Source organism: Pithys albifrons, chromosome 9, assembly GCF_047495875.1.
Source record: "Pithys albifrons albifrons isolate INPA30051 chromosome 9, PitAlb_v1, whole genome shotgun sequence".
NCBI lineage: Eukaryota > Metazoa > Chordata > Aves > Passeriformes > Thamnophilidae > Pithys > Pithys albifrons.
Window position 1 is genome coordinate 624,661 of NC_092466.1, and position 23,728 is coordinate 648,388.

The following is a 23,728-nucleotide window of genomic DNA, read 5'->3' on the forward strand; positions in this document are numbered from 1 at the left end:
AAAAAATTGAGTTTAGGGGAAAGGAAGTATTTCCATATACAACAGACATTGGATTGCACTAAAGGAAGCTCCCCTTCAAGGGGACTTGCTGGAGCCCCCATGTAGAGCTGAGCACCCAATGCCTAACTCCCTGTGATGCCTGGCTGACCCCATTCCCTGTGCCCAGGCTGGGCCCCTGTGCCACCGGAGCTCAGGCTGGAGGCACAGAAAGGTGGATCAACACCCAGTGACAGCTGGGGTACCTGGCAGCCTTTAGTCTGCCCCTCTGCCAGGATGCAGGCAGGGATGGATGGATGAAGGGGATGAAGGGGCAGTCTGAGTGCTGATCCAGGCACCTCAGCCCTGGGGTCCCTGCTGAGGGATGTGGCACAGCGACCTTGAGCTGCTTAAACTCCCTCCCTGGTCTCACAGCAGAGCCACGAATGCCTAGACACAGAAAATACACACACAGGCTGCTTGGAAGTCATCTGCTACATGCAGGAATGAAAAACAGACAGTGTAATAACCTGAAGATCTATCAAAACAAGAAAATTCCCACATTCCAGAAGGGCAGATAGCTCTTTTGCCAGGATAAAGCTACCTTCAACTTCCCTTGTTCTCCTGCCTATGAAGGGACACTGCAGCCTCAGGAAGGATTACAGCAGGGAGGCTGCAGCCAGGCTAGGAGGACAGATCAAGGTAAAACTGCTGCCAAAATCCAGCAGGTTCACTGTGAAGACAGTTTTTCCCAGCAGCAGTGATTGGAAGCCCCAAGGAAACCTGATGGGGCCAGCAGTGACTGTGGTGCATCAGGAGGGACTGGTGCTGTCCTGGGCTGTGTCTGATGGCAGGAGCTCTGGTTCACTCTGGTTTTCTGGACAACCCAGCATGGCTGTTCTGCCTTTCCATCAGTCCCCAGCACTGTGACTGCACCAGCAGGAACTCGCTTTGTCTGTCCCCACACAACCACCTGCCCTTGGTCCCACAGCACAGGATGTGCTTGGAGAGCATGGCCTGAGGGTCTGAGGCCACGGGGAAAGCGTGTGAGGGGCTGCCATTGCTACTGGCCATGGCTCAGCTGGGGAAGGAGAAGTGAGGAACAGTCAGAGCTGACGAACGCAGACACCACTGAACCAACCTCTCAAAGAGCTCTCAAGAAATGGATTCTCATCCTGCTTGTTTTAAGATGCCTCTTCCCCAGTTCAGCACTGGGGCAGCAAGCAAGCTGAAATGTCACAAACTCAGATTATGAGAAATGTTTATGTCAGGTCAGAGGGCAAACCTGAAAACTGCCGTGCTGACAGGGCAGCAGGAAGGTGGGGGAGCCCTGCCGTGGGCAGCAGTGCCCGCTCCAGCTGGAGCTGCCAGTGCACCTGGGGCACCAGGGCTCTGCTCCCAAACCCACCTGTTCTTAGGGCTGCTCTGCTGTATGAGGTGCTTTAGGGGACTTCCCAAGCGACAGCAAGAGGCAGCCTCTCTCTGGGAGACCCTCAGCACAGCTCAGCTTTCCTTGCCCACTCCAATAGCCTGGTGAGGGGGAGGACCCCAGGATGTGCCCAAAGGGTGAACAGCACAGAAAGGTGTGAAACTGCAAGAGAGGCAAGAGGAGAAGCTTCAGGGGAATGTCACAGGTGATGTTTAGACAGAAGCAGGTGGGGCAATGGTTTGCCCTATAGCCCCAAAATTTAATCTATAGATTGAGAATATTAGCAAAGGGTCTTATTACAAAAAAATACTGATACAAGGGTGAATGGCTTCCCATGAAAGAGGGAAAGGTTAGATGGGATACTGGGAAGGAATTGCTGGCTGGGAGGGTGGGCAGGCCCTGGCACAGGTGCCCAGAGAAGCTGTGGCTGCCTCATCCCTGGGAATGTTCAGGGCCAGGTTGGACAGTTGGAGCACCCTGGGCTGGTGGGAGGTGTGTGGGAGCTGGATGAGCTTTAAAGTCCCTTCCAGCCAAAACCATTTTAGGATTCTATGAATTTCAGAATAAACACCTGACCAGCCCCATACCCCTCAAATGCCCCACTGTGACTCTGCATGGCTGATGTTCCAGAGCCAAGCTGTGTGAGCTGGAGCACAGCTGTGGGGGCTGAGAGGAAACCTCTGAAACCTCAGTGCGGACCCCCAGAGACTGGAATAAGCCTTTAGTGTGACAAGAACTGAACAGCACTGAGAAAGGCCCACCAGTTCTTGAAGCCCTGCACAAGTTTTTAAAGTATAAGGAGGAAACCTTAAAAATGGAACAAAAAGTGAAATTTCACAGCACAGAGGAGTGTGTGAACGATGCTCGATGGGCAGCACAGAGAATACTGAAGACCCCTCACTATTACTGACTGTTAAATTTAGGTTTTTAATTCAGTGCAGCTCTTCCTCTGACAGAATAAAAGACTGAATTAAGTCATTCCAACCATACATTATTAAAAGTGACATTTTGAATCTTCCACATTAGCTTTTTTAAACCAGTTAAGAAATTAACCATCACTGTGCTCGTTTATGCTTTTGCATTTGCTGAGAATTATTTTCATATATTTGCATAATGGCCAAGGCAAAGCAGCAGTTTGTTAGATCTTTGCTTTAAGCCTTGCCAAAATGCAAGAGTCATCTTTTTACCCAGGAGCAGTGGGGCAGACCCACAGCTGGGCTGTGGTTTGGTGCAGTGTAAGGCTGGGGTTTAACCCACCTCAGCACCAAGCTGCTGATTTCAAGGAGGACCCGTGTCCCATCCACTCACCTGCCTCTCAAGCACCTCTCAAGCATTCTCCCTGTTACCACGTTATTACTGGAACTCTCTGTGGTGGTTCTTAGTAAAGTGACAGAAGTCCAGTGACTCACTTGCTGTGCTGAAATGTCACGTGTCTGCTTCTTTAAGCTGGTGTTAGGACAGACAGACAGACCACCTGGCATCACAAGAGGCACGGGGAAAACAAGAGTCCCAACACACCAACTTTCCAGTGCTCTCTGAGGGAGGGTTCCTGCCCAGCCCCTGGCACAACGGGCAGCAAAACAGCTCTTGGAACCTCTTGCCTGATGACACAGGGCCCAGGAGCCCCAACAGTGACATCTTCTCCTGAACAGCACTGACATTTCCCCTCACCTCTGCAGCAGCAGTCTCAGGCAGTAACAGCACATTGTTTGCTTTCCACAGGGCCCAGCAACGTCAGGAATGTCACACACCCAGGTGTAGGGACAGCAGGAGCCATGCCTGGACACAGAAGGGGAGGGTTTCCCTCAGGGATAAAGGTACTCACTCCTCCATCAGCCCCGAGCGGCAGAACCACTGCTGGGAGGGCAGGAGCTGAGCAGGGCAGAGCCAAGGCCAGCAGGTCCCAGTGTGCCACTACACAACTGGCAGGGTTGGTGTGCACCAGGGGCTTTACTGCACAAACAAACCACTGGGGAAAAAGCTGCACATCCCCTTAAACAGCTCCATCCTGGGGACCACTCCATTGTTCAGAGGATGAACATCAGACCTGAGCAAACCTTCTCAACCCATGTCATGTCCCAAGCCTAGAGAAAGTCCCTGGCCCCGTGTGAGGTACTGCAGTTCCCCCTCACACCCAGCAGAGACTGCCCACCTGGTCTGAAGGACACTCCTCCTGCCTGCTCAGGAGTGCCACTAGTTGTCTGCTCAGGAATGTGGCCAGCACTCACCTATTGTCCTTGGCAAATCCTTCAGCCTCGGAGCAGCCTTTCCATGTGTGGGCAGGAGCAGCCCTTTACCAGAGACAGGAGCAGACAAGTGCTTTTCCTGGGAGCAGGGGGGAGTGTGGGGCCTTGGTTATTTTTGCTTTGCCTTTATAAAAAATGTTTTAAGTGAACAGAAGGCTGCTTGTACCTCTCTGCAGCTCATTGCTGCAATGCTACAGCCAAAGCTTGGCAGCACTTGGGGGCAGGGAGTTTGTACAATGCAGAACTGTGTGAGCAGAAAACACAAAAACCACCTCACAGTCGTCAGCTCAGCCCAGGCCGAGCTCGAGAAGATGCTGGAAAAGCCCTCACAAAGAGCCCCTGAGGCCAGACAGACAGGGGCTAAGAAAGGCAGAGCTGTTCCTGGCCGAGCAGGAGCTCTGCCGGCACAGGGGCACCTCTGCCAGCCCGGGATGGGCGCAGCGGGCGCCCGGGTAAACACCCCTGCACAAAGGCTTCACACAAGGTGCAGGAACATGGCCCTCCCCGCATACTGCTGTCCTTCTGGCACTTATTTTGGAAAACAGGAAGCTCATTGATTTGTTTGCAGAGGTGTCCAAAACGGGACTCGGGAAACAGCTGTCCCGGTTCAGCATTCCATGTTTTACACCACAGCCTTCCCACTGCTCCAAGGGACACAGACCTCACTCCCCGTGTGCTGCACTGAGACTCAGCAGAACAGTTTAGGAGCTGAGCTCTTCTTGTGACACTTTACTGCTGAAAAGGGAAGCTGTGACCTCTCTTGCTGACATTCAAAGACCACAATGTGAAGCAGCATGAACCAGGAAACACAAGCCTGTGTGATTTCCGACCCGCTCGCTCTCGCTCAGCCAGAGTTCAACCCGTGTTTGCTGCAGCAGGTCCAGCAGAAAGGAAAAGCAGGATCTGTGCAGAGATCCTACAGCTCCAAGGCAATGTCACTCAGCAGGGAAACTCTGAACTGTTTTCTCCAGCATCAGAAGCAACAGATTACCACAAATTAATGCTCCTGGACTGAGGGAATCCAAGGAAAAGTCAGACTAATGCAAACCCAAAAACTTAACCAATACAGTTCCAGAACCCTGTCCATAGGTCACTTCATCTGTGAACTGTCTGCACTCCAAATTTGGCACAAAAGCATCACCTCTGGTCCTGTGTGAGGACTGCTATCCAACAAGTGCTCAAGGGGCCCTAACTCACACTTGCTGCCTGGGTGAGAGCACACAAGGCAGTCCAGACCAAGGCTTCCCTCTCTGGCTGGAGTCATTAGCTCAGCACTCACCCTACACACCCAGTCCTGGCAGGCCCAGGCTGCTCCAGGTGACTTCAGAAAGCACAGGGGAGGACCCAGAGCCATCCAAGTCACCAGCACTGCTTGTTCACGTACCTGAAACCACTGAGTCCTGTCACGCTGCAGCAGGTGACACAAAAAAGCTTTAACACATGCAATGACAGCCACATCGTTGTGTGTTGCACATCTTCCAAGGTTTAATAGACACAAAGTGAGTCCGTTGTACTTAAGACACTACAATGATTTCATTCTATTGCATGTCCTGACCCAATTACATTTCTTAGAGTACAGTATTGAATGAAAGTTTGGTAGCTTTAAAATTAACAAGTGTGTGAAATCCGTAAGTAAAATAAGCAGCAGCAATAATTTGGGAGATTTTATCAAGAATAGCTAATTTTAAGTAATAAATACATTCCAAGTTGTGGTTTCTGCTGTTCTCCTAGTCCATTGCCGTCTGACTGGTCAAATTCTCATTCTAGGGTAAGAGACCTTTAAGCCTTTCCTGCCAGCCTCACACCAGAAGAGCCTCCCAACTCCACGTCCCGGTGCCTGTCACCTGTCCCGGATGAGACACGGGGCACTCTGACCAGGAACCTCGTCCTGCTGCCTCCTGGCAGCCTCCTGGTTCTCCTGGGGAGCACGTCAGGGTGGTACAGACTGGGTGACCCTCTAGGAGAACAGCTGTGCTCGTCTTCTGTTACCTTGAAGGAAGGGAGAGAGGGAGAGGTTACTGTGATGGACTGATCCACGCTCCGGCTTCCCTCTAAATATAGCCAGGAATTCTCCTGCTCCCAGCTGGCCCAGCAGGCAGAACCAGCAGCGGCTGCAGCTTGGGAAGAGACTTGTCAGGTTAACAAACACAAAGAGTGGGAATTTCCCCAAAGACCAACATGATATGAATTTCAGTGATGATAATAATTCTTCAGTCTGGCTTAAGGCCTCCAAAGTCCCGGTTCAGGTGGGTTACTGTAGGTTAATCCACCACGAGTCCCTGTGGGGAGTGCCACGTGAAGAACATCTGCCTCCATTTTCCAAACACAATCTACAAAATAGGATTATTGTCCCCTCGAGAGTAGTTGTACAGAAGCTTTCCTAAGTACCTGCAACTGCTCGAGCCATCAGTTGCTGCTGTGGGGCCCAGCCATGTGCCCATGGAGAGCAGAGCAGCCACAGCACCTCGCCCTGGCCTGGGGGCAGGCACTCCCCCTCCTCACAGACCCCTGCACAGGCTCCCCTTCTACTCTCCCACAGAACAGAGTGTACAGCACTGCAGAGCCCTCGGGACAGCCAGTGTCCCTCTGCTGTCACTGCCCTGCCCCAGGGACCAGCCACCAGGGCTGAGCACTCGTAACCTGGGAAAGGGGCATGTCCAGAGAGAGGGATGTGCCTGGCAAAAACTAAGGAAGAGAGAAGTCCTCACCTGTAGCACTGCACACAGGAGGGACTGGCACTGGCCCTGTAAGCCAGGTTATGGCGTGGAAACATTAGAAAAGCTCAAGGGGAGAATCCATTTATCTTCAAGATCAAGTGAAGAAACCAGAAGACGTGGAAAAACTCAGTAATAGAGTAGTGAGTGAGAGAATGGCACGGAGACCTTCACTCCCACTGACCAGCCACACCACAGCAGCTTGAGCAGCCCAGGAGTCTGACCAGCCCTAAGACAGTCCATGCCCCATCAACCACATCAACTCCAGCCCAGCTGGAACTGCAGGAGACAACAGCTTGGATCCCTGCCCCTGACACACAGCGTTAATGCTATGAAGGAACAGATCAAAGACCTTCAAACCCCCCGACAGCTGAGGTTTGTCACTTACAGAGCACAATGAAGCAAGAACACCAAACACAGGAAGATGATCACATCCCCAGTGCTGCTGACACAGCAGCAGCACTTCTCCTGCAGGCAGGGGACCCAAAGAGACACTGATCTGCCCAGACTCAGCATCCAGAATGATCCTCAGCAGTGCCCACACAATGGAGAGTGCAAAGAGCTGATTCAATACACCAGGAACATCTGTCCCAAAAACTGTATTGCAGAGAAGGGCTACAGTCACATTTCATACAGTCCTTAGGCTCAGCTATCTACAGCCAGCAGAGTATAAATCCCTACTGAATCTTGAAGGAGAATCTATTAACGTGCCTTCTGATGAAGAAGAAACTTTCAAGAGCACACAACAAACTCATCTGCAGGTTTATCATGTTACACCTGCCAAATCCTTCCATGAGGCCCATGGACCTGGAACAGTATCCCTCAAATGGCTTCAAGAACACTCAACCTTTTGAAACAGATTACACAGTGAGAAGATCTGGTCTAAACAGGAAAAAATGCACTTCCTGACTGAGCAAGTCCTTGCACAGGTTGGATTCTTTAGAATTTCCCACTAGGAGGAAGGAAGTGTCATACCAGAAGCAGGATGCCAAGCAGGTCCCAGGCAAGGGTCCTGCCTGTGCCAGGGCAGACATGGCCCCTCCATGGGGACAGGGACTGGGGCCAAACCACAGCTGCTCAGGGGAGTACCCTGGTGGGGGAAGACTTGGGATACCTTGGGAAAACATTAGGGATTCTCTCCCATGGAAGGAAAAGTTGGTTTTACCAGCAATACAGCAAGCTGCTTTAAACCAGCTGAATGCTCCATGGCTTGGAATGCCAGACCCTCAGCAGCCAGCTCAGCTCCCTGTGCCTGCAGGTGGGTGGGTGTCTGTGCCTGGCTGGGAGCAGAGCAGAGCTCCAGAGCCAGGCTGGGTGAGGGACAGAGGCCAAAGAGAGAGAGAGCGCTCGGGGGTCTGTGCAAGCAGAGCAGACTCAGGAGTTTTCAATATGTCCAAGAGGAGCAGAACAGCAACAGTCCCTCATATGCTCTCACTTCATCCCTGGGAAACTTCAGAGATTTCTGTTTGAAAACACTTTTCAATATGGAGCAGCAGCTGAAGCCCCACATTCCATGCATTGCTGCTGCCTGGGTGCTAAGTTGTGTGTCCAAAGGAGAGCCAAGGCAGCTGTCCTCAACCCAAGTGCTTCTTCATATTTTAAAAAATGAAGTTTTGGATCAAATAAAGCCATTCACAAACCCAGATTCAACAGCAGCAGCAGAGTGCAGAAGATGATTTATCTTTGGAGGTTGCTGCACCCCCAAATGGGCTCAAGAAGAGTATTTTGAGGAATATTTTCTAATCATAAAGCAATTAACAGCAGGCGGAGGGGCAGAGAGGCTGCTCCTGGCAGCGGACTGGGAAAGTCCTTTTTTCCCCCTGCCATTCTCCTGCAGGGGGAAGGACACAGTGGGTGGGGGTTACTGGCTGGCAGCTGGCATACCATCTCTGGCCCACTGGGCAGCACTTTGGAACTGTCTCCAACTCTCAAGGCACCAGGATCCAGCTGATCTGAGCAGCCTGGCACTATGTTGTCCAACACTGGAGTTCCCAAACTCCATCATCCAAGCATCCCTATGACAAATCCTGCATCTGCTTTGGGAAAGGGCTGCTTTCTGCATGAAGGAATGGCTCAGGTTATTGGCTCGAATCAAACCACAGCAAGTCATCATTCACAAGGGAAGTCAAAGTAGTAATTTGCTACAATTCCTTTCTTCAGCTGAAGAGAGCACACAGGAAATGTGCTTTATAAAGAAACGTAGGCTGGTGGATCCTGCACTAGCACAGACCTAATGCAGATGAAGCAGGGACTGGTAAGTCAATGGAGGCACTTGGTCCTTTAGAAACTCATCAGCTTAATGAGAAAAGCCTTCACTGAAACCTGCCAAGCTCCTCTCCTCCAGAGACTGTGACCAGGCAGTGACACGAGTGACGCGGGGCAGTGATGGCATTGTGGGACCACTGGGGACCCTCTCTAAGGTGAGTCATGTTCACCTGCATGGGCAGAGGAGCCACAGGTGCACCTTCACCTCACGCTGCATCCACAGGGATGGGAACACTTTTGCTGCCCATGGACCCCTCGAGGCAGGCAGGAGACAGCCACAGCCCTCACCCCCAGAGGGACACTGTCACCCGTGTGCGTGGCAGGGCCACGGTGCTCCTGCTCCGGCAGAGACAGCACCAGGAGAGGCGAGGGCACTCTGCAGCTGACTGAACAGCTGCAGATCTGAAGTATGAAGAGCACAAGCCCTCCCGAAGTCGAGGTATTAAGCCCCACCTGTGTCCTCAGTGCCGGTCACGGGAAGCCTGAGCCATACGTAATCTCAGGACGTGCAGAGTTCATCCTCTGGCTAAGGCAGAGCCCACGTGTCCCATACAGGTACACACAGTGCAAAACAAATGCAGCAAACAGATTTAAAGAAACTAAACCAGGCCCCAGCTCATCCTCATCCAGCCTGCAGTGTACAGCGAGCAGCTGCTTAAGTCTTTCACAGCAAGAAGTCAGTTTGTCACTCAGCCCACACCCTCCTGTTCACCTTGATCCCGGTGTCACCAGTGGGGACTTGGAGATAAACCAGAACATGTCAGGGCTGAAGAACAGCAGCTTGTAAGGTTTTCAACATTTAAGAACATTCACAACTATTTTGGGGATCAAAGCCCTTCCTTGCACACCTGAACATAAAAATGGGAAATATTCAAATGTTCAAGGCCAGGTTGGACAGGGCTGTGGAAGTGGAAGGTGTCCCTGCCCATGGCAGGAGGGTGGAACAGGATGGTTTAAGGTCCCTTCCAACCCAAACCATTCTGCAATTCTGTGATTTGTGTCATAGGCCCATTAGCAATGCACACCTACTACCTGAAGATCCCATTGGTTCCTCACCTGCACAGCACAGGAACCCTTCCGTGCACAGTCACTGCCAAGATTTCCCAAATTCCCTATTCCTTCTTGGCCCAAAGTAGCCTTTCCATATGTGCCCCTGGGAGGTGCTCAATACTGTACAAATTGTAGAGGCAAGACAAGCTCTTAGCCTTGCCTGGGAGACCAGAGGACCCCCTAGGGGGGGCTTCACCCCTCTGGGGACCACCACTGCCCATCCTGGACTGCCCCTCAGCCGTGGCTCCCACCCTGCTGCTCTCTGTGCTTGCTGGGACAACAGGAATTGTAGCTGCAGTTTCAGATACCTCCACTTGAGTTAAAATGCAATTCAGGAAAACACATGGAAATTTTGGTTTTACATTACTTGAAAAAGTTTTCAAAGAAACAAGTTTCCAGGTCCTTTGTCCAGACATCTGTCCCACCCATTGCCCCAAAGCCCTGGCACAGCCCTGATCCTGCTTGGACCCTACAAGCACTGAGAGCTGGTGACACTGCTAAGGGACACCCACCCACCAACCCTGCCCAGCATGGGCACACTCGGCCAGCATGACCAGCAGAGGCTGCAGAGCTCCAGCTGGGGCTCAAAGACCCAGCCCTGGGGGCACCTTGCTGTGCTCTGAGGCTCAGAGGAGGCCCCCAGCCCCAGGAGAAGCTTGGAGACACTGAGCACTAGGAGCAGTTTGCTGTGCTTTGGGGCTCAGGGACCCTCCCTCCAGCCCCAGGAGGACCTTGCTGTGCTTTGGGGCTCAGGGACCCTCCCTCCAGCCCCAGGAGGACCTTGCTGTGCTTTGGGGCTCAGGGACCCTCCCTCCAGCCCCAGGAGGACCTCGCTGTGCTTTGGGGCTCAGGGTCCCTCCCTCCAGCCCCGGGAGCAGCTCGCTGTGCTCCCAAGGGAGTTGCTAAGCCCTTGGGTGGATACAATCTCCCCCAGCAGCTGAAGTTCCAGTTCCGTAAGCCGATCACATTCCTGGGCCCCGGCACAGCACGGCGCAGTCAGAAATAGCACAATGTATGGCCCGGTGGCATTTGCAGAAGACACGGCTGGGGGCAGAGAGTGAAGGGAGCGGGGCCATGGGTGGCAGGATGGGGAGCAGCAGCACGGATCTGGGTGTCTCCAAATGCAGTCCATGGGCACCATGTGCTTTTGGGAACAGGAACATCAGTGGGATGTCACCTGACACACAGCTCCAGCCAGAGCTGGGCACAGAAATGCAGCACAGTCTGTTTTGGACTTGTTCTCCCACCTTGTATTAGTGTGCAGAGATGCTGACTCCAAGAGGTTTGCAGGAAGACTGAGATGCAGTAATTAATTTGCATGCCTGGTTTTAGTGGACTGAAGCATCTAGAAAGCAGGACAAGAAAAATCTGAAACATTCATCTGAACTATTTCATGTGACCAGGCAGGTGGGTTAAAAAACCACACAGCAATCACCACCAGCACTTTCTATCAAAAGACACAACTGGTAGCACAGAAGAGAAGAGGTAAAAGAGGAGTGATTTATGCTGCCTCCCAAGTGCTGGCAGCAGCACTGGCTGCATGGGCACGCAGAGCCCTGAATGTCTTTGAAGGTGAAGTCACAACATGACGTTCCAGGTTTTCTGTCAGTGGTTGCTATAGATAGTGAGGGTGCACCAGCTCTGACTTTGCTGCACAGCAGCAGCGTGATGGATGGCTTGATGTGCTGACACTCAGGGTCTATTAACCTCACGGCAGGAAAATTATAACCTCCAGCATTTGCAAGTTTGATGGTTTCACAGCCAGAGCTTGGGGGCAGGGGGGAGAGAGAGAGAAGAGAGAGGAAGGATAAAGGATTTTCCAGACTGGAAAAAAGTAAAGGAATATATATCTTGTAAACTTGCTCCATGCAGAGATGCAGATAAAAACCTACAAGCAGTTTATACTAGAGGTTTTAATGCTCGGAAGCACTGTGGGCAGGGAGGGGGATCTGCCATGAGGAGCTGCTCAGGAGGATGACAGAGCAGCAGACCCAGCCCTGTGGCACAGCAGAACCTGCTGAACCTGCCAAGAGCCTGTCCCTGAAGGGATACCCTTCCCACACAGGGGGCTGGAGCAACACACCTTCTGGAAAAGCCCGACCCCACCACATGATGTGTCCCTGGAGAGGGGACAGGGTGGCCTTTGGATACACAGGTGTCCTTCCCTCCTGAGCCCCAGCCCGTGGCAGAGCCAGAGCTGTGGCTGCAGCCACTGCTCACCTCCCACAAAACATGTGTGACACCAGCCCAAGGGTCCTCACCCCTCCCTCACTTCCCCCTCCCAGCCCTCGGGTGGGCTTTCCTCAGCAGAAAGGTGAACACTCAGAGCCAGTGCAGCCGCTTTCCTCGTGCCTCGTGCTGGCTCCCCACTGTCACACACTGGGGAAGCTACAGAGAGGCACCAGGAGATCTCCCCTAGTACTAATCTAAACCAAGAGTGTCTTGCAAGTCTTGAGTTCTACAGGCTGCTCTCTGCCTACTGTTTTTCCAGAAACTTGTTTTACTTCATTAAAACCCTGTCATTACCTGACTAGTATTCTCTTTGCAAAAAGAGCCTAAGGACAAAGCAGTAACAAGAAGTGATCCTACCAACTCTTTCAACCCAGACCCAGTTGTAAAAAGAATAAATCCAACTGTTCCAGTTTCAGGTGCATCCACAAACCTGCATTGTTTGTACATTTTTTCCAGTAATTACCCTCTGCAGAACAGATCACATGCCAGAAGACAGAAAGTTTCTCAACAGAAAGTGTCACCAGTCACAAACTTCTGCCGTGCCCAGGATTAGCACGAACCTGAGGGCACCTCCTGGATTCTGGTTCTGATGACAATGAGCCTTTGTGCCACCACTGGTGAAGTCCCAGCACCATGGATTTTATAGTGGACCTGTGCAATATTGTTGGGTTGCCAGAGAAGCTGTGGCTGCCCCATTCCTGGAGCTGTCCAAAGCCAGGTTGGACAGAGCTTGGAGCAACCTGGGCTGGTGGGAGGTGTCCCTGCCCATGGCAGGGGGTCGGAATGAGATGTGATCCAAGGTCTCTTTCAATCCAAACCATTCCATGTCATCCTTCTGAAAAGAACAGCCAATGAGCAGCTGAAGAAAACATTTCAGTTCCACCTTAGGGAAATCAAGGAAAGCAGCATCATTCAGTCCTCCTGAACAGAGAGAATTATGCACAGGCAATTCTCTGAAATGTGGAGTTTTAGAAGTGACGTACCAAAAAACCAGACACACTGGTCTAATGGGGAATCCATAACCATGACACACGGAACATGGGAAGTTGCTTGGTTCTGCTTTTCCAGTTTTGAGCAACTGCAGCTCTTTATTCAACTGTCCTGTTGCCTCCAGGTAGGCACACTGCATGGGCAGCTCACCTCAGACATGTGTAAGGCAGGAAATCACCTCTGGAAAGCCAGCTGAAGGAGGCCAACACAATGGTGATATATGTGTATATACCCACATACACATGAGGGGAAGTTTGGCTGAGGAGCACAGAGGGAAGGAAAGGTCTGATCTAGTCCAGCCCATCCCATCACCATCATCTCATTCTCAACATGCTGTTCTTTCCCCCATGACCCACTCTGTACCTCAGATCCCACCATGTCTGCAAGAACCCTGGCCTCTGGAGCAAGGGCTGCTCTCCTTCCCCAGGCCCTGCCCTGCAGCCTGTCCCCCTGCACCTCCTGGCCAGGTCCCACCATCACCACCACAGCCACTACTGGTACCAACAGCCCTGTGGACTGACTGGCATGGCCAGTGTCTCAGCTGAAGCATTAGGTGCCTCTTCACAGAATCACAGAACTATTGGGGCTGGAAGGGACCTCTGGAGATCATCCAGTCCAACCCCTCACTCTGTCCCCTCTCCTCCAGCCATGCCAGGCCAGCCAACTCAGAGCCCAGAGGGCAGGGACAGCAGTCAGGAATGGTGGTGCTCACTCCAGCTGTGCCACGCTGCTCACACAGGCAGTGAATTCAGCTCACAGGACCCAGTTTGCTGCTCCTTTAACCAGAGCACTGTCAGGAGGAGCCATGGCCTGGCCAGGACTCTTCCACTGTGAGGACAGTGTATTCTGGGCAGCAGGTTTATTTATACTGCCCATCAAGCTAATAGGAATTTGGGTGCAATCCAAACACTCTTGATATAAGAAAGTCTTTAGCCAGAGCCAAGCAGCAGTTGAAGGGGGCAGGACAGAGGACGAAGCCCAAATGCAGCTGCTGTAGTCACATGTTTTTACCAGCTCAAGATGTCACTTACCTGAGCACGCAGCATGAACGTGCCAGGATCTGATCATTTACTGCAGCCAGGCCTGCTGAGATGGAGTCATAACCCAAGCAAAGCGAGTCCTTCATCACACTCAAGGAAGGGGCGAAGTCCCGAGACAGAGGGTACACAAAAACATCCCATGTTCCCATCAGGATTACATGAGTACTGACCATCCCAGTCCCACCACACTGTGAAGGCTCAGATAAAGAGCAGAGTCTACAGGAGCAGCACTGCCTTGCACGCACAGAGTCCTTCTCGTATGGAACAGAGCAGAATGTTCAGGGGACAACAGAATGGACTATGCTGCATAAATCACAGCCTTTGCCAACAAGGCTCTTCCTAAATATTAGTTCTGGGTTTTGACAAAAAGTTAATCCCTCCCCTTGTCTAATATCAGCTGGAATGACAGATGGTATTTCTATTCCAAATCACGCCACATCCTGTATTTTTTGGTACCAAATTTTCATCCTGGGCAGAGTTCTGACTGACTGATGAGAAAGGAAGACCCATCCTTCTCCAGTGCAAAGAATCAGCTCCTACGCTTCAATTCCCACCTAATGACCTCACACAAAGAGGTTGCAGGTAAAGCCCAAAGGAATTTAATTTGATCCAGGCCATTCACCAGTGACACAGTGACAATGTAGGCACAAGCCTAATCTCATGTGCTGTGAGACATATTGAAATACTGCTCCTCAGTTAAGGACAGGTTTTGGTACAATCATTCTGAAGAACCATAAAGGGCCTTTCCAAGAAACCCAAAACCAGAGGGAGAAAAGGGCCCTGGGGGGCCCTGAACTGTCCAGGTAACTGCTGGGCACCTGCACCTACACATGATAAACACCATCTCAATCTCAATGGAAGTTTTACTTCTTTGAACCGAAAATATTCCTAAGAAATTGAAAGCCTAGGAACTGAAAATCCTCCAGGCACACAGGGTTAATTCTGATGCTGAGGAAGCACCTCCTGTAAATGGTGCTGATACAGAGGTACAAGTTTATCGGTTCTTTGCACAGGCAGTGCTGCTTCCTCACGGGGTCAGCTACCCTGCACTTCCCTCTGGGAACAGGGGCTCCAACTCCCATAGTCCCCCCAAAAATTTATCATTAAAGCTCCTCACCACCTCTGAAATTACCACCACCAACTAACAGCCGGGTGTTAAAGTTACTCAATTGTCAACCTCGGATTTTATGGAGAAATAAACGCAAACAAAACAGGTCTAAAAAGCACAAGGAAGGGAAGCATTGATGGGAAGCATTAGCCCAGCAAGCACTCACCTGAAACTGGAGGCAAAGTTATGTCTCAAACTGTGTTAAGAGATCTCTTATTTCTGGAGTCAGGTGCTCGACTGCCTTTGCCGCTTCTGTGATCGCTTTCCGGTACATCCCTTTCTTCTTGCGATTAAACCTCAGTTTGAAAAATTCCGAGAAAGGAGAGAGTTTTGAAACAGATAAGAAGGAAGTCGTTGGAGAACCAAACCACGACACTTTAGCTTCCCGCCACGAGGGCTCCCCGTTTTCCTTCTGGCTGAGGTTTATGTCGAGAACACGTGCTGGCCACCATGGAAACCCATGAATTTTACCCCAGACAATATCCCCCACTGAAACAGTCCTTCCGTCTTCTGTGACACATTTAGACACACTCTGGGTGTGCAGTCTGACTGTCAGGGGTGGCACAATTTTACGCTCATCTTTTGAAGATGAAGAGACAGAGGCATCATCACCAGGCAAAAAGTCACACAGTTCTGGTGATGTCACTTCTGAACTGGAAGACTTGGATTCGTCTAGACTGTCATTGCTACACACTGATAAACTAGAAGAATCTGCTTTTCTTTTACGATAATTCATGAGGAAAGCCAGGTTATCATGTCCATCTTTACCCTGGGGAAACCTTTTAAAGTCATCATCTTCACCTGAGCTCCCTGAAGACATCTCAGCCAAACTTCTGTCAGTGGATTCATCATTGTAAAACGCTCCAGGATTGGACTCCCTGCTGTTCTGAAGGACATTGATTTCATCAATCAGTTCTGCCTTATAAATTGAAACACTCTGCCCATCGTTGATGCGATGGGGCTTCAGCCGTATCTTTGGGGGTGGGACATCCACACTGGAATGCACTGGCCGTGTCAGCTTCAGTTTTGGAATGGAAGCAAGCTGGCTGCCTGCTGACTTGTCCATTAAACATTTGGTTTCTCGGCACCGTTCAGAGTCCCTGGTCTCCTCTTGGTCCCCTGCTCCGTTCTGCAATACTGGCTCTGGACAGAAGGGTTTGACCGAGCCATGCACCCGGGAAGGGATTTTCACCACTTCGCCTTTCCCCTGTGGAGTACTGTAGGATATTTTTATAACTGGTGTTCGATGTACCAGCTCCCCAGAAAACTTGTCGTCCTCCCTCTTCTCTCTTTTGTTCCTTTTCTCCACGTGGTCAGAGTCGCTGTGCTTTTTCTGCTCCTTGTCCTGGATGCTCAGCTTCCTCCTGGTTTTGGTGTTCGGCCGCGGCGCCGCGTCCTCGGGGTTCAGGGTGTTCTTGCACTTCTCGCAGAGCACCTGCCTGGGCCTCAGTCTGATCGTGCTCATGATGAGCCTCCCGGGGTCCCTGTTCCTCGACAGACGCCTCCTCGTCCTCTTTACAGTCCGTGGTGGCGGCTGCGGGACCCACTGGTGGTACGTGTGGCGCAGCCAGAGGGGCCGGGGGAAGGGGGCCCCCTCGAAGTAGGGCGGGTAGGGGGGCAGGCCCGGGGGCGGGGGCGGCAGCAGCGGGGGCACCTGCTCCTCGCCGTCCCCCCTGGGAGCATCCTCGGCCGCGGGCGCCGCCTCCGGCTCGGCCTGGGCGCCATCCCCGCCGGCAGCGGCTCCGTTAGCGCAGGCTCCGGGCGGAGGGTCCTCGTGCTTCGGGAAGGACGACGGGAGGCAGAACAGCCCGGACCTAAAACGGGGCGACACGGGCAGTGAGGGAAGAAACAGAGTCAGGAGCTTTGAGAAGGGCAAACCAAAGAACCCCAACCCTCCCACAACTTCAGTGCTAAGAACACAACGTTGTCCCTTGACTTACAGGACCATGCAGCCAATTCTGCCACTGCAAAAAATAACAGCAGTGCAAAGTATCAGCAACGTGTCCTACTCTTCTGCCAAGAAAGGCACAAAGATCAAAACTTCCCTTTTCATGAACGCTTAGCACAAAGTTCTGCTCTAAGAAGTTGTAGGTTTTACCCTGCAAAGCACTTTCCTGCACCAGCAGGCTGGTAAGGCTGAGGAGGGCTGCGATAAGATGAGCTTTCAGGGAGCTGTGAACCTGCCCTTCCTCACACTGTACCCACACAGCTCATCTTCCAGCTTCTCATTCCAAACCTGAACACCTTGGCCTGGGTGGATCATTTGCACTTTTGAGCCACAGGTTCACCAGGACACGGCTCTGCTTCCCTGCCCTGGTCTCTCTGTACACAGCTGTGTTTCTTCAAGTAAGGAATCCACTCCTGCTTCAGAACAGCAAGATTCACAACCATGATGTTCTGCCAGTCAAGGGCAAGTCTCATCCAGGCCACCAAAGTCTGGATATGATATCCTGCCTGGATATTGACAAAAGCAGGTCCCCTGAAATGTTGAAACTTGCAACTGCATTTCATGTCTTATGAATTTTATGCCCTTGGCCTGACATTAGAAATATTGAGCTAACACAGCACTGGGGCAGATATCTGCCCTCAAACATCAATTCCAACCTGCACTCGCTGTCTTGGCTCTCCAGAGACACTTCTGTAGAGGACACACTATCAGTGAAGTGTGGGGGCTTCTTAAATAACAACAAAATGCTGTACTGGGGGGCCACGAAGGAGACACAAACAGATGGAGAACAGGTACAGACCAAACACCAGTCTGAGTTTCAGATGCTACATTCCCACTCCCCTCCTTGCCAGACACTGCTTTCTTTCCAATCCCCAGGAAGGAAGGACTCTTCTGAAGCAAAGGGGAAGTTCCTTGGTGGTGTTACAGAGAGGGGACACTTTGGCAAGCATTAGCAGGTGGTGTCCCCTCAGTCCCACACCTCTCACCAAGAGAAGCACAACACCACTGCTGAGCGTTCACCAGTGCAGAGGGGCCCGGAGAGCCCTTTCCCATTACAGAAAGAATGCAAGAACTTGCTGTTGAATGACAGTTTAGTTTAACTGGGAAAGGATTAAGGTGTTGAATCACATAATCGGAACAAAATATTTTTTGTTCTAAGAGGCTTTTTTTAAAACAAGACAACCAAGAATGTAGGTGTGTTCACACAACAGCCCAGGAAGGCAGGACAGTTTGCACAGCCCGGCAGAGACGTCGGCACCGTTCATAAACCAACCCAAAGTGAGGGCATTGCTAAATGCCATGACTGTAACTTATGTTATGCAGTGAGGCTGCATGGCTTGGTCACTCCACACCACTGCTCCCTGTGTGGACTGAGCCCACTGCCCCTGCTCCTACAGGCCAGCCAGCCCGTCCCCTGGCTCTGAGCAGGCAGGTCACCAAATCCACGTGCTGCCCTGGCATCCAGCCTGGCAGGGAGCTGCTTGCTTAGCACAAGTGGAGCACCCAGAGGATAACTCACATGACAGTTTACCCCTGTAACATTAACCTACCAGCACCCTGTAATCCTGCTGGGTTGGACATGGCCTCAGTGCCATGGCACGTGCTCCACAGGCACTGCCTGCCCCCACTGTCACCCTGTGCCAGGGCACCAGCTCAGCAGAGAGGCCTGCAAGAAACATGGGGACAAACTTCTCTGCAGGACCTGCCAGGAACAGGACAAAGGGTGATAGTTTCACACTGACAGAGGGCAGAGTTAGATGGGATATTGGGAAGAAATTCTTCTCTGTGAGGAGGGTGAGGCCCTGGCACAGCTGCCCAGAGAAACTGTGGCTGCCCCATCCCTGAAAGTGTCCAAGGCCAGGTTGGACAGGGCTTGGAACAACCTGGGCTGGTAGGGGTTGGAACTCAATAACCCTTTAAAGGTCCCTTCTGATCCAAACCATTCCACAATTCCATGACTCTATGCAGCAGTGCAAGTGTTCTGAGAGAGGACACAGCCTGCCTTGCCTGAGGGATTACACAAAATGCCATGTTGGACAACAAAGCATCTTCAGATTAATCCTCAGTGGCAGCACCTTCCACGTGGCCAGGCCGTGGCTCTGTCAGGAGGGCCATGGCCAGGTGGGGACAGAGGAGCTCTGCACATCCTGCTGCAGCACGTGGTGTGGAAGGACTGCTCCTGTACTGAAGAGTCTCTGAAGGCCAAGAGGGCAGTTCTGCTGAGGAATTGTGCTTTTCCCATGACTTCCCTGCCAGCCCCAGGCAGAGGTAAGAGGAGCTCTGCTGTCCTGCCTGCCCTCCCCGAGACACTGTGCCCCCCAGCCTGCCATCTCGGGCACAGGAGGAAGGCAAACAGCTGCAGCCAGGCCAGTCCTCCTGCCCTGTCCCTGCACTGCCAGCGCCAGCAGTGCCCCTGCAGCAGGACTGAGCCCCTGCCAACAACACAGGCTGTGTTTGCCTTCCCTACCCCTCCCCTGCACACACTCTGCAGGGGTTTCCCTATCCCCCCAGATGCTCCAGAGGGGTTTTCCTATCCCCCCACACTACACACTCCAGAGGGATCTCTCTATCCCTCCCCCCTGCACACTCCAGATGGGGATGCACTGACAGCCTGAGCTCCCTGGGCTCCTCCAGCCCCAGGAAGGACAGCTGCAGGTGGTTGTGTCCTACCCCAGAGAGCTGTCCCAGCTGCCACGCCTGCAGCCCCCAGCACTGCCCCCAGCCTGAAGCTGCCCCTCCACGTAGGCAGAGCTCCTCCTAAGAGGATTTACTGCTGGTGCCTTTCCACCCACTGCAGAATAGGGAATGCTCCATCTGACACACTTGGCTTTCCAAGAGATGCTCACTTTTCCCACAGGAAGGAACACCAAGTTCACCACCTTTCCCCATTTCCCCCCACCTTTTCTGTGCAAACCCTCACTGTCACTGTTGGAGACCTGTTGCAGACCTGAGCCCACCCAGCCAGCAAGAAGGTGCCAGAGGGGGAGGGCAGGAATGCTGTGCAGGGGCAGTGTGTGCCAGTGTCCCAGGCCAGGTTGGACAGGGCTTGGAGCAGCCTGGTCTGCTGGAAGGTGTCCCTGCCCATGGCAGGGGGAGGGACTGGGTGGGCTTTAAGGTCCCTCCACCCCAAACCAGTTTGTGATTCTGTGATTAAAGCAGCAGGAAATACTGTGTGATGGGATTTCACTCTGCTTGTAATCCCCCTTTCTGGGGCAGCTGCAGCCAAATAGACTCAGTTACCTCAATCCAGCCTCTGCTTAGCACAGGAGATGCTGTTTTTTAATTATGCACAAGAATAGATCAGAGGGCAACTAATTGTAAGTTCAGCTGCAACAAAACTGCCAAGTTTTATTATCAAAACCAGTGTAACTGCAGTCAAAATGCATTTAAATCTCCGCTCAAGCGTGGACACTGTGGAGCTCACTTGGAGCACAGCTAATTTATCAGAAGCAAGTAAGTGGCAGTCACTGGGCAGGCCCTGGAGCTGCTGTACCACCCAGGCTGTGGCAGGAAAAGGGACACTGGCTGGAAAGTCAGGCATGACTGTGCCCTACACCCCCATTCCTAAAGGCACAGGGCAGAAGGCAGGGTGCAGGCAGCCCTGCTGCCCACACTCTGTCTACAGGCTGACACCCCCAAACCTGGGCAGGTGGTTTGAGGTTCACACCTGTGCCTGCCTTTTGTGGCTAAAATAATGGAATTAGTTGTCTGGTGGGACCTGGATGGACAGGGATCCCCTGGGTGCTCAGGGTGGCCTCCTCAGCCCCCCGTGACACTCCCTACATCTTAGGAGAAATAACCATGGAATCATAGAATGGCTTGGGTTGGAAGGGACCTTAAAGCTCATTCAGTTCCAACTCCCCTGCCATGGGCAGGGACACCTCCCACTAGACCAGGCTGCTCCAAGGCCCATCCAAGCTGACCTTGAACATTTGCAGGGATGGGGCAGCCACAACTAAGTAAAACAGACTCTTCCTCTATGTAATGCTAAACCCTCTTTAAACCACAAAAGAAAGCTGAAGAGCCACCATACAGGCCTTCCCCTCTTTGGGGGTATTCTCCTCTTTGTGTGCAGGTAAAACAACCTGCTCTGGTGGCTCCTCTCCTGCCAGTCCCACCCCACTGCCCAGTGCCCACACACAGGGACAGGTCGGTGGGACGTGGGCACAGCAGGAGCCAAAACATCTCTGCCACCTCTCTCTTTGAGGCACTCCAAGCTCAGCACCAAGCTGATAAACTGCTGCTGCCTTTGGGACACATCCTGACCTTCACCTTCCCAGCACTGCCAGACCGGCTCCAGTGTTCTGCTGTGGAATGAACAAGCCCTCTCCTGCCCTCCACACCCCAGACTGGGGTGGCTGCAGAGGCAGAGGCGCTTTGAGCCCACTGCCCCTGGTCATACAGGTCTCCAGGGCTCCCCAGGAGGAGGCCCTGCCACACACCCCCTGCTCCCCTCCTGCTCCCAGCCAGGCGCAGGAGCCGTGGCCCCCACCACACACAGCCCCAGCACAGCACAGCACAGGCAGCACTCAGCACCCCACGGGCAGGACCAGCACTGCCTCTTGGCCACAGCCCCACTGCTCAGCTGGCCACCAGTGGCCCTCCCACCACTACACACCAGTGCTACCAGTGCGGGGTGGGGCAGCACCCGGCTCCATCACTGCCTTAAAGCCTGGGAAAAACACCCAGCTGGTTGTTTCCTGGATCCGCTGGGGGCAGAGGGGGGCGGCGAGAAAGAGGAAAAATAATAATGGAGAAAGGTTAGGGTGAAAAAAACAGCTAAAAAAGTGTCACTGCAAGGGAAGTGGAATGTGCCAGGCCAGAAACAGCTGGTTTGGGAGGCTGGAGAGACACCAATGGCTCTGGCTGGGACAGACCCCGGGCAGCTTTATGGGCTCCCGGCAGCACTTTCGAAAATGCTGCTCCAGTTTTCCAGGATAGCCACGTGAAACTGAACAGTGAAAACGAAGCTCAGCAGTCCTGCCCCACACACCTTCCAGGCACAGCCCGGGCGGTGAGGCCGCCGTGCTCCCTGCAGGGCTGGCCCGGCACGTCCCTTCCCCAGCACAGACACCGAACCTGCCCCGCGCAGCACTAAGGCCCGGCCCCGGGGCTGGGGGGACCCACCGCAGGGGTGCCCCGTTTGGAGCGATGCCCCCCTCGGGTCCCCGGGCTGTGCCGGGCCCGGAGCTGCTGCCGCCACAGCCCAGCGGGGCCAGGGGACACTGCGGGACCCCCGGAACTCTGCCGGGGGCTGCGGGCGAGGGCGGAGCTGCGGGGCCAGCGACGGGCCCGGGACACGCTCACGGCGCCACGTGTGGGACCGCGGCGGCCCTGGGGACACCCCGGGGGACACCGACCTGGGGACACGGCCCGGGGGCACCGACCTGGGGACACCCCGGGGGACACCGACCTGGGGACACGGCCCGGGGACACCCCCGGGGACACAGCCCGGGGACAACCACCTGGGGACACCCCGGGGGATATCGGCCTAGGGACACCCCGGGGGACACCGGCACGGGGACACAGCCCGGGGACATCCCCGGGGACACGGCCCGGGGACACCCCTGGGGACACCGACCTGGGAACACGGCCCGGGGACACCCCCGGGGACACAGCCCGGGGACACCGACCTGGGGACACCCCGGGGGATATCGCCCTAGGGACACCCCGGGGGACCCCGCCGTTCCCGGGCCGGCCCCCGCCGTGCCTCTCGGGGCGCACAAAGGCCGTACCTCTTGGAGCAGTCCAGCAGCACTCCGGTGAAGCGCCGCTCGCCGCAGCTCAGGGTCACCACCAGCGTGTCGTTCACCATCTGCTCCACCAGCACCGGCACCCACGCGCCCACCCGCGGCGGCGGCGCCCCCGCCGGCTCCCCCTGCGCCCCCCGGGCCTCGGCCATGCTGCCGCCGCTGCCGCCGGCGGGGCCGCTGGGCCGGGCCGGGCCGGGCCGTGACCTCACGGGCCGCCCCGCGCCGGTGTGACGTCACAGCCCCGCCCCGCCGCCCGCGTGACGTCACAGCCCCGCCCCGCGCCGGGGCACGTGCGCGAAGAGGGCGGGGCCAGCGCCTGGCGCCACCTGGCGGCCGAACTGCGACCGGCGCGCGCAGGGCGGGGAGAGCGGGGGCGGGGCCACGTGGGGGCGGAGCCATAAATGGGCGGGGCCTTTCGGGGCGGGGCCACTCCGGGGCGGCCTTCCCAAGGGCGGGGCCATTCCGGGGGCGGAACCATTCCGGGGCGGGGCCATTCCGGGGGCGGGGCCATCCCGGGGGCGGGGCCACTCCGGGGCGGGGCCATCCCGGGGGCGGGGCCATTCGGGGGCGGGACCATTCCGGGGCGCGCCATCCCGGGGGCGGGGCCAGCCCAAGGGCGGGGCCACTCCGGGGTGCGCCATCCCGGGGGCGGGGCCATCCCGGGGGCGGGGCCATCTTCCCGCCACATCCCGCCTTTCCCGGGGCGGGCAGCGGGAATCCTCGGCTGCAATACGTGGTGTATTTTCCCAATCCTGTCTGGCAGGAGCCGGCCTGGCTGCCGGAGTGAAGCACCCCCGATCCCTGTGGAGTCAGTGCAGTGTCTGTGCTGTGACTGAAGCCAAGGTCTCCTGTTCAGGGGGCTGAGACCCAGCCGTGTCCAGCGGAGACCTGCCGGGGGGCTCACGGACCCTCAGTGCCATGCCCAGCACTGCTCTGCCTCGCCTCTGCTGGTGCAGACAGCAATTGGAATACACAGG

The 23,728-nt window shown here is 54.3% G+C and overlaps 1 protein-coding gene across 1 annotated transcript; it reads right to left on the reverse strand.

Moving 5' to 3' along the window:
- Positions 1-5,089: 5,089 nt before the first annotated feature.
- On the reverse strand, positions 5,090-22,970 carry PWWP2B (PWWP domain containing 2B). Its single transcript, XM_071564152.1, has 3 exons — positions 22,734-22,970; positions 15,217-16,864; positions 5,090-5,640 (listed from the first exon to the last, which is right to left on the reverse strand). The coding sequence occupies exons 1-2, from the start codon at positions 22,898-22,900 to the stop codon at positions 15,235-15,237; spliced, it is 1,797 nt and encodes a 598-aa protein (XP_071420253.1). The 5' UTR covers positions 22,901-22,970; the 3' UTR covers positions 5,090-5,640; positions 15,217-15,234.
- Positions 22,971-23,728: the final 758 nt, after the last annotated feature.